Raw genomic sequence first — 11,234 nt, 5'->3', positions numbered from 1 at the left:
ACGGAGGATAAATTAAGGTAAATCTTATCTTACCTTATCTTAAATACATCAACATGTGCCAGACATTTTATTTTTTATTTTTTTATTTGGTGCGATACTATCATTGTCAGTGATCAATCAATCAATCAAATTTTATTTGTATAACCCATATTCACAAATCACAATTCGTCTCATAGGGCTTTAACATTGGTGTGACATCCTCTGTCCTTAGCCCTCAACAAGAGTAAGGAAAAACTACTAAAAACCCTTTTAACAGGGTAAAAATACGTAGAAACCTCAGAGAGAGCCACATACCCTAACCCTAACCCAATACTATATATCAAGCAGTCCTGCTGCAATAATAGTCTATGGTCAGCAGCCAGCAAGATCATGATCCGCCATCCAGATCGGATGACACTATAGTCCACCGTCATTGTCCACTGCCGCTTATTGTGAGAACATTATTATTTTTTATGATGTTGCTGGGGGATGTTGGCGCTGCTGACTTCTTACGCCTCCTTCACAACCCCACAATGTTGCGGACTCTCTACCACGATGAAGCATTCTTTGGTTTCTCTGTCTTCTCAGGCAGCCCTGTCTCCTTGGGTTTGGGATCAGGGAGGACATTGGAGAGAACCTCTACCTCAGTGAGTTCAGTTCTGGAAACATAAGGTTTATGTCTTTGGAAGACCTCATCAGAAGTAACCCTGAACTTCTCCAGATTTTCTAGGAGAACATTCTTCTTCCTCTTCTCCTCCTGGAGCTCTGTGTTTAACTTCTCCTGTTTGGTTGCAACACTTTGGCAGACCTCGTAATGAGAAGCTATGATATTTTTCAGTTCTTCTTGGAGAACGTTCTTCTTCCTCTTCTCCTCCTGGAGCTCTATGTTTAACTTCTCCTGGTTGGTTGCAACACTTTGGCAGACCTCAAGATAAGAAGCTTTGATATTCTCCAGCTCTTCTTGGAGAGAGTTCTTCATCCTCTTCTCCTCCTGGAGCTCGGAGTTGAACTTCTCTTGGTTTGCATTGCTGTACTTTTGTATCTGCTCCAGCTCTTGCTCTGTTTTATTTCCTCTGTTAACGATCATTTCTTTCAGCTTTTTCTGTTGAAACAGCTCTCGTTTGTGCTCCTCCAACTCTTGGCTCACATGGATCCTCCAGTGGTACTCTGTTCTATGGTAGGCATTCTCCTTGGCCAGCAGGTCTATGAGGTAGCTTATTTGTTGAGTTATACCAATAGAGTTCTGCAGAATGGTTGCTGGGTTTTGAATAGTCCCCACGTTTTGGTGAAAAAAACCTTCCATCACTGGTTTGATCTATTAGTTTTAAATAGAAAGTTAGTACTATTCTGGTCAGATTTCTGAATAAGTAGGAGTTTATCCCCTTTGTCTTATTTTGCTATAAAGGACCTATCAATGGAACCTTTCAGATCAAAGAGCATGAGCCTTCGATATATAGAACCAGGGCCGGCCCAAGCCTTTCGGGGGCCCTAAGCAGAATTTGATATTGGGGCCCCCCCTCCCACCTAGCGGAGTCATTTGCGCTCGACGATTATGACAAAAATGTCACACTACAATGATTTGACAATGAATTAATTGACATTATCAATTGTATTAATACTGAATTACGTAGATGTGATTTCCTGTATTTTTTATATGGCCAGCTGGAGAAGGGAAATACCTAAATTTAAGCATATTCATAGCATTTTGCTTTTTGACTTATTGAGATGGTGACTTGGGCTTGGGCTTCAGTGCCCCTTGACCTCTTGGGCCTGGAAGGCTCATTCAGTTGCTCTCATGCCAAAAATATTCTAGACTTTTGTCCCTTGATAGACCCCTGTATTATTATAGTCGTTATTTACACCAAAACAGTCACCTTTTAACCTTAGAGGGCACTTAGATCACAGATTTATTTTAAACTTTCATATTCAAAGTAAAGCATCAAGTGTGGTTTACTGAAGTTAAATTGTAAAATAATTAAATACAACAGCATTTGTATTTTTTTTTAAAGTATCAGTTTAATAAACAGATCTTTCAACAGATTTGTAAATGTGCAATCTTAAACTGAAATCAAAATACACAAACATTAGTATTATCAAAAATAACATTAAAAAATAAAAAATAAATAATGATAGTGCCTCTGTATTCCAAAAAAACGATCACAAACATATTAAATAAATAATTTGCAACTGTGCAAATGCGTATTAAGTTAGCAATTTCCAATTACAAAATAAAACCAAAATAGACAAGCATGAATATAATAAAAAATAGAACGTTACATAGATACATAGATTAAATAATGAAAGTGACTCAGTATTCAATTAACCTTTTAAACTAACTATTTGGAACTTCTAAAATCAAACTGTTTCAAAACATTCAAATAAACGATAATAACAAAACTGATAAGTCAGTAACATGACAGCAAGGGTTCAACAATCAATTATTGTGAAAATATTCCCAACTGTCTCAATACAATGTAACTGTCCTCAAAATCTTTCCTTCCTAGCTTTTCGGGAGGCAAAGTCATTGATGACATCATTATATGATATTGCTTGGCCAACTTTGCTATTAATACTAATACAAAGATACAAAAATAGAATCATAACATAACACAAGATATTTCACAGTGAAGTAAGGCAACACAAAACAAAAACTGTTAGATTAACTGACCTGTTATGCCGGCAGAGGTTGAAGTCGGTGTATCAGTGACTGTCAATGCTGGTAACTGTTCCTCAATGGGTAAAAGTTCTTCCTCACTTTCAGGTGACTGTAAGTCTGCTGGGGGTGAACCTGCAAAGATAAAATAAATAAATCAACAAATAAAAAAAATGTAATTATTTTTTTTTAAATGTGTCATGTCATTTTAAAAGACTATGTAGCCATTTGCCATCAAGAAAAACCTCACCTGCTGTATCATCAGCTGTGGAGGCACTGACACTTGATGACACATCGGGGGCAGGTACAGTTGGTTGTGCTCCAAAATACTTCAACAGTGTTCCTGAAAAAATAACATTGCAAAAGTGCATAGTTGATAGTGAGTTTATGAAAAATGTATTTTGCCATCATTACTTACACTCATCAACAACCAATTCCACACCTAACCATTCCTATTCTAGTGAGGCAAAATAAGGCACAGCCTAATTGCAGTGTGGTGAACACTTAACATCCTAAATATAATATTAATACAATATAAGTATATTTTTATCACAGACGTCTCCTCACTTCAACATGGTGTTTTCTCATAAAGACCAATAGGCCATCTCTCAACAAAGATCTTAGAGCAGAGTGCACATTGTGCTCCATCTTTGGCTGAGATGTCACTTTTACTAACGTGCACAGGCACAGCAATGCTAGCTTGCATCCCTTACACCTAGAAGGTTAAGTTCACCTTTGGCTGTTTCCTCCAATATAAACCGATATCTCACGGACTAAGACTCTGCACTTTAGTCGCTGTCAGACTCACCACTATGTCACATTTATAAAACAGTACTGTTTTCATGTAGCTAGCTACTAGTGCTAATGTCCACCTCAGTCAGCGAGCTAACGTTAGATTAAGCCTGGCAAGAGCTAGCAGTACATGTTTGATTGAACATCCTAAACACTGCCAATATCGTTGACATCTGATATACACCTAGATAAATGTATATTAATGAGATACATACACTGTTGATGAATATAGCTCATGTGATGGCAAATATAAGATGACATTAACTCGCTAGCTAGCTAGCTAACTCCTATGATAGCTTGAGCTGCTCCTCCCTCAAATGAGTTCAAAACATATTTTAAATAATCATGCAATCATACCTTTATCTTGCTCTTTTTTCTCATCTTCTGTCCTTTTCTTTTTCCGTTTTTGGGCACCAGAGAGATACGTCCTTTTAGATGACATGCTTATATATGTCCCTTCCAACTTAACCTTGAGTATTATGCAGTGTCTGTCTATGACAGCGAATTATCTGTCAGCAGATTGAGCACGTAGTTGATATGCATGACTTGAACGCTGGCAGATATATTGATCGTAAAATCAGAATTTTCTTGTATAGATGTATTCTTTATTTCATTCAATCAGGTCACTTGTTTAAGTTATTTAATATTATTATTATTATTATTTTTAATTATTTTTAATTATAATTTTTTTTTTCCGATAGGGGGCCCCCTGGCGGTCAGGAGGCCCCAAGCGCCCGCTTGTATCGCTTATGCCTCGGGCCGGGCCTGTATAGAACATTGCACGTATCTTTAATCTTTAACATTAAAGATGTTTTTGATCTTAATGAGGAGTCCTTTTCCTTTACATGTATTTTTGGGTCTCTTTATAACCTGTTTTTTATAGGACATAGGCTTAGTTGTGAAAGGGGAACAGAGAGAGTGGGGGAGGACATGCATAAATGGCAGCGGGTTGGAGTCTAACAGGCGTCTGCGGGTTGAAGGCTTTCCTCTTCGGGGCAGCAGCTCTACCAGGTGGCTAAATGCCACCCCAAACAATTATCTTCTTCCGGAATATTCCATTTATTCCTTGAATTCTTTATTTTTACATGTTTCCTTTCAAAAGTCTTATTTCATCACAAAATGCAAAAATCTAGATTAATAATCGTGGATTCCAGCAGTCCCCTAAATGTAGTATTATTCTCATCAAGATCCACGAATTATTCTCTGTGAAATCAGTAAAAATGTAAAATAAATCTTTTGTCTCATATTGTTTAAGACAATGAAACAAAACTGTGAATCCACAATTACTGATGGTTGGAAATGTCTTAAATATGCAAAAAATATTACATATAAAGTTTTAATTATGTTTAGCTATCTCTGAATTATTTTAATCTTCATATATATTTGCCAATATATTGGAATTTTTAATTTTTTACTCCCCACTATCAACATTGGCATCTGCACCACAAGTCCACATAGGACGGGCTCTCAGGTTTTAGTTTTTTGCGGACAGGACAGAGCAGGTAGATCAGTCGGTTCTGGTACAAACGAGATCCCTTGAAATTTCCACAGTGGAGGAGGCAGAGTGAGATTTGAGGCTCCGTCATATCGCTGATTTTCAAATAATCAATTTCTCAATTCTTTTGACAATAATTCATTGAAATATATTGACACACAGAGTGTGAATGCTAGGCCCATTGTTGGAGCTATTTATTTAGTTGTAGTACTTAGTGCTGTTTAGTTTATTATTTTGTTTAGTGAGTATTTAGTTTTTTGGTTATTCTCAGTCAATTTGCTTGATTTCATTATGATTAGATTTCTATTAGTATTCTAGTTTATTATTTGTTTACTTTAGGTGTTTCTTGTTTCTTATTTGTGTTTTGTTTCATTTGGGCACGGTAGGGGGGCACCTGAAGTTATATAGGTAGGCTGTCGGTAAGGGACCAGCATGCACCTGGGTGGGCAAATGGTTTTTTACCGGAGCGGGAGAGGCACAGGAATTTTCTTTGTTCTTTGTTTGCTCGCTGTTTGGTTAAATAAACCACGCTTTTCGCAGAAACTGGACATCTGTTTGGACACTATGTTTTTCCCATCCGCGTACACCACAACCCATGGTGCAACAGTGGCCCTTTGATTAGTATAATTCGAAGTTTGATTTGATACGTTTATCTGTTTGACAATCGGCTGCTACATAAGTAAAAAACCATTTGCCCACCCAGGTGCATGCTGGTCCCTTACCGACAGCCTACCTATATAACTTCAGGTGCCCCCCTACCGTGCCCAAATGAAACAAAACACAAATAATAAACAAGAAACACCTAAAGTAAACAAATAATAAACTAGAATACTAATAGAAATCTAATCATAATGAAATCAAGCAAATTGACTGAGAATAACCAAAAAACTAAATACTCACTAAACAAAATAATAAACTAAACAGCACTAAGTACTACAACTAAATAAATAGCTCCAACATTCCGGCCCCTAATTGTGCACTAAATCACAATTACTTTAATTTATCAAAGGAGCTATTCCCTCCACCCAATCTATGACTAGACAGTTCATGCATTAGCTTCAGTTCACTTTCTTCTTTATGATGTACCTGAAACAACAAAAGAGAGATATAGAGAAAAAGAGGGAGGGGGAGAGAGAGAAAGTCCATGGTGTCACATTCCTGCTTCCAACAGCAGGCAGAGCTTCGTCACAGGCCTCTCCAGAATGCTGGTCCTGGTCCGAAGGCGCACAGAGCGTACCAGGCCCTTTGCATCTGCTCTCACATCCAAGATTCTCCCCATCAGCCAAGATCCTCTTGGGGCTGCAGCGTCTGCAATGAGGACGATGTCTCCAGGAACGAGATTTCTCCTTGGTCTTGTCCATTTCTGTCTCTCTTGCATCATTGGTAAGTATTCAGCAATCCATCTCTTCCAAAACAGTTCTGCCATGTATTGTATTTGCTTCCACCTTTTCCTGATGTACAAATCATTGCGGTCAAACAGTCCTGGTGGCATGATTGGCTTCCCCTTTAACATCAGAATGTGGTTAGGTGTGAGTGCCTCCATGTCGTCCGGGTCATCAGAGACTTTAGTGATGGGTCTGTCATTCAATATGGCCTCAGCCTCACAAAAAACAGTTTGGAGCCCTTCATCATCGAGAATTTGCTGTTTGAGAACTGAAGTCAGAACACTTTTCACAGAGCGAATCAGGCGCTCCCAAACACCACCATGATGGGAAGCTGCTGGTGTGTTAAAGCTCCATTTTATGCCATCCTGGACCAACGCTCTCTGAATTTTGCCATGATTTAAACCAGCCAGACTTTCCTTCAGCTCCCGGTTAGCTCCAACAAAGTTTGTGCCGTTATCAGACCTGATGGTGGAGATTGGGCCTCGTCTACAGATGAACCTCCGGACAGCATTTATACAGGAATCTGTATCCAACATATGTGCCACCTCCAAATGCACAGCACGGCTAGTCAGACAGGTGAAAAGCACTCCATACCTTTTAAGAAGACTTCTGCCTCTTTTAACCTCAATGGGCCCGAAATAGTCAACTCCAACATCTGTGAAAGGGGCTCTATCAGGCACCACTCTTTCCTCAGGCAAGTCCGCCATCTTCTGTTCAAGGAGTTTCCCTCTGTTGCGTCTGCAAACAACACAGTCAGATATAACTTTCCTTGCAGCAGAGTTTGCATTGATGATCCAGTACCTCTGCCGCAGCCTGGACAGCATGTGATTTCTTCCTGCATGTCCCAGTTGATGATGAATATGACGCAGAATCAGTACGGATACATGCAAATCTTTGGACAAAATGACTGGATGTTTGGACTCTGTTGGTAATGCTGATTTATCCAGCCGACCACCTACTCTGAGGATTCCATTATCCATCACCGGATCCAGTCTGTACAGAGGACTCCCTTTTGCAACAATTTTACAACCATTCTTCAATGAGGAAATTTCAGCTTTAAATTTGTGTTCTTGTACATACTGAATGACTGACTGTTCTGCTTTTTCCAGATCTTCAGGAGTCAAGATTTGTCCTTTGAGTGTGGCTTTAAAGCTCTGAATTTTCCTTTTCACTTCCTGCTCTTTTGGCTCCAGCTTGTCCTGGCTGAGATATTTAGAGGCACACAGCTCCTTTCTCTTCTGTCCCAATAACACAAGAGTTCTCTTGACCTTCAGCAACCAGGCAACAGACCTTTTTAGTCTCGTCCAGGATGAAAAGTAACAGAGCAGGCGATCTGTGGCACTTTCAGAATCCACAACAACAGAATTTACAGTCAACTCCCTTTTGACCTCTGGGTCATCTGCAGGAATAACATGAAGATCAGCATCCAATTTAGGCCAAACCTCCTTTGGCCCACAGAGAAACTTCGGCCCATTTATCCATCTCCTGCCTGTCAGGAAATTATCTGCCGTCATTCCTCTTGATGCATCATCTGCTGGATTCTCCTTAGAACAAACATATCTCCACTGATCAGTATCTGATGCTCCTCTGATGAAGGAGACTCTGTTTGCCACGAAAGTTTGAAATCGTCTGGTTTCATTACAGATGTATTTAAGAACAGTTGTGCTGTCGGTCCAGAAAACTGACTTTTCCAGCTTAAGTTGCAACTCCTTCTGAAGCATCTTGTCAACTCGAACTGCAAGAACTGCTGCTGTGAGTTCCAGTCGAGGAATTGTTGTCTGCTTGAGTGGAGCAACTCTGGCCTTTCCCAACAGAAATGAAACCTGAACGCTGTCATCCTTTTCCAGTCTCAAATAGGACACTGTTCCATATCCAACTTGGCTGGCGTCAGAGAAGTGGTGAAGCTGTGCAGTGGCAGGGTCTCCAAAGTCTCTGGGTTTCATACAGCGATCCACATTGAATTCAGCCACCTTCTGAAGATCCTCCAACCACTCAAACCACTTCTTGGAGAGAGAATGGGGGATAGCTTCATCCCACCCCAAGCTTCTCCTACAAAGCTCCTGTAACAACAGCTTGGCTGGAATGGTGAGTGGGGACAAAAAACCTAAGGGGTCATAAAGTGAGCTGACCACTGACAAAATACCTCTTCTTGTCTGTGGCTGTTCTTGCACTGAGGTTCTAAACTTGAATTTGTCAGTTTCAATGCACCACTGTAGCCCCAAAGCTCGATCCATCGGAAGCTGGTCCACATCCAAATCCAGCTCCATCACTTCCTTTGCTCTGCAGTCTTCAGCAATTGACAGCAGCACTGTTCGGCTGTTGCTGATCCATTTGGAAAGATTAAATCCTCCTTTGTGACAAAGCGCAGTCACATCCTTGACCACTTGCACTGCCACCTCCTCTGAGGCCACTGATTTCAAGCAATCATCGACATAAAAATTACACTTTACTGTATTGATCACTTCATGGGGGAAATGTTCGGCATTGTCATCTGCTGTTCTCCTCAATGCATAATTTGCACAGCTTGGTGACGACACAGCTCCAAACAAATGAACTTTCATGCGATGTTCCACTGGAGCCTGTGAAACGTCTCCCCCAGGCCACCAGAGAAAGCGGAGAAAGTTGATGTGCTTTTCAGAAACATGAACTTGGTGATACATTGCTTGGATGTCGGCCATTACTGCAACGGGCTCTTGTCTAAATCGAACAAGGACTCCAACTAGAGAGTTGGTAAAGTCAGGGCCCTGTAAAAGCTGACAGTTCAGTGACGTCCCTTTGTATGCTGCTCCACAGTCAAAAACAACTCGCAGCTTGCCTTTTCTGGGATGATAAACCCTGTGATGAGGGATATACCATACATTTCCATCACTCTGTTTAAGTTGATCAGAAGGCACCACTTCAGCATATCCTTGAGCCACCATGTTGTTTAAAAATGTGATGTACTCTCCTTTAAATTGACCATTCTTGGCAAACTTTCTTTTCAGGCTCTGGAGGCGCTGTTCTGCAACATGACGATTATTTGGCATGAGAGGGTTTTCCTGCCTGAAGGGTAAGTCAATGCAGTAATGGCTTCCAATTAACTTTGTGGTGTTATTCATAACATTCATAAACTTGACATCCTCTCTGGACATTTCAATCTGTTCATCTGATGACCTCTCATTAAAATCATGGTTAAACTGTTTAACCAGCATTTCTTGAAGATGTTCAACAGAGATCCGGTTGGATGTTACAGCAGAGCAGTCACTTTTATTCTTGTTGCTCCCACCACGAAGTGGACCATTAATGACCCAACCGACCCTGGTTCTGACAGCATAAGGTCCTTCATCCTGGCTGTTTATGAGCTCCCAAGGCTCCATCACTTTTGGTGCATCAGTTCCAATGAGCAGATCAACACCTTCCTCAATGTCATGAAGTTGAACAGCCTTGAGATACGACCACTGATCAACGTCCTCTTGTTGTGGAATATTGAGTGATGAGACAGGCATGTTCTTTTGTGTTAAAACATCAGGTAACTCAATAAAGTCATTCATATTCAGACCAGACACTTCCAGACCTGACAACACATGAGCATTTACTATCTTCTTTTGACCCATTGTTCTTAACAGAATACTTGTCCTTTTACCTCTCACATTCAATTTTCTTGCCAAGTTCTCCGTACAAAATGTTCCTGAGCTCCCAGGATCCAAGAAAGCATACGTCTGCACAGTTTTGTTGCTCCTCTGACTCTTGACTTTGACTGCAACAATAGAAAAAATGGAGGCATCTTCCTGACCGGCCCCAATATGGCCACAGGTCTGAAACACTGCAGGTGAAACATTTGAAGAGCTCACAGACTGTTGATCAGAGGGTGTGGCTTTATCCTGACGCTCTATATGAAGGACACTTGGGTGCTTTTGGTGACACACGTTGCAATCCAAACGACTCCTGCAGTATTTGCTAGTGTGGCCTTTTTTCAGGCAACCAAAACAGATTCCTTTTTCTTTAATGAAATTAATCTTGTCCCTGTGTACTGTCATCTTGAACTGTGAGCATTGGTCCATTGAATGATTAACTTGTGAACAGAACAGGCAGTTGAGAGTGGAGGACTTGATCTTGTTTCCTGTATGTTGAGTTATGACTCCATCCTTTACTGTAGTGACGTTAGTAGCAAAGCTGCTTCCCTTTTTCCTTTGTTTGAAGTGACTAACAGTGGAAGCTTTGGAGTTGGTGAGCTGTGGGTCTTGAATGTTGCTAAAAACTGGATCTGAAGCAATTTTGACTTGTCTTTCAATAAAACCAACAAGATCAGCGAACATTGCTCTGTTACCTCTTCGTTCTTGCAGATCACAAGCAACATTTCTCCATCTTTCCCTTAACTTGTAAGGAAGTTTCACAATGATGCTCCTCATGTTAGATGGTAAGTCCAGCTCTTTCATGTTCAGCAGTTGCTCTGTTAAGTTTGAACATCCACGTAGAAACAAAGAGAATGATTGCAACCCTTTAATGTCCTCACTTTTTACAGGTGTCCAGGTAAGTATTTTTTCCATGTATGCAGCTGCAATTTTGTGATCATTTCCAAAGTGCTCCGCAAGAAGACTCTTGGCTCGGTGGTATCCCTCCTCTGAAGGCAAGTGCTGACAACTGTGCACCAGGTCTTTTGGCTGCCCCCTGGTGTACTGTTCAAGAAAGTGCAAACAGTCACTCCAATTGTCTGTTTTCTCCTCCACTCCATTTTCAAAAGCTCTGATGAAAGACCTGTATTGGAGTGGGTCTCCATCAAAAACAGGGATATTCCTAGATGGGAGGTTAGAGCACAGATTTTGTTGGACAAGCAACGCAGCAATGTCATTTTGTCTTTGCATAATGTTCACAATGTCATTTTGATGGTTGTCAGTCAGAGCAGTTTGATGGTGAGCATGTCCCATTTGAGTTCCATTTACAGTTTGCATCA

General features: G+C 40.6%; 1 protein-coding gene across 1 annotated transcript; it reads right to left on the bottom strand.

Moving 5' to 3' along the window:
- Window positions 1–5,977: 5,977 nt before the first annotated feature.
- LOC128445569 (uncharacterized) lies at window positions 5,978–10,528 on the bottom strand. Its single transcript, XM_053428324.1, has 2 exons — window positions 6,365–10,528; window positions 5,978–6,005 (listed from the first exon to the last, which is right to left on the bottom strand). The coding sequence occupies exons 1-2, from the start codon at window positions 10,342–10,344 to the stop codon at window positions 5,978–5,980; spliced, it is 4,008 nt and encodes a 1,335-aa protein (XP_053284299.1). The 5' UTR covers window positions 10,345–10,528.
- Between the last annotated feature and the right edge of the window lie 706 nt (window positions 10,529–11,234).

Source organism: Pleuronectes platessa, chromosome 8, assembly GCF_947347685.1.
Source record: "Pleuronectes platessa chromosome 8, fPlePla1.1, whole genome shotgun sequence".
Taxonomy (NCBI): Eukaryota; Metazoa; Chordata; class Actinopteri; order Pleuronectiformes; family Pleuronectidae; genus Pleuronectes; species Pleuronectes platessa.
This window is presented reverse-complemented; position numbering and strand designations above follow the sequence as displayed.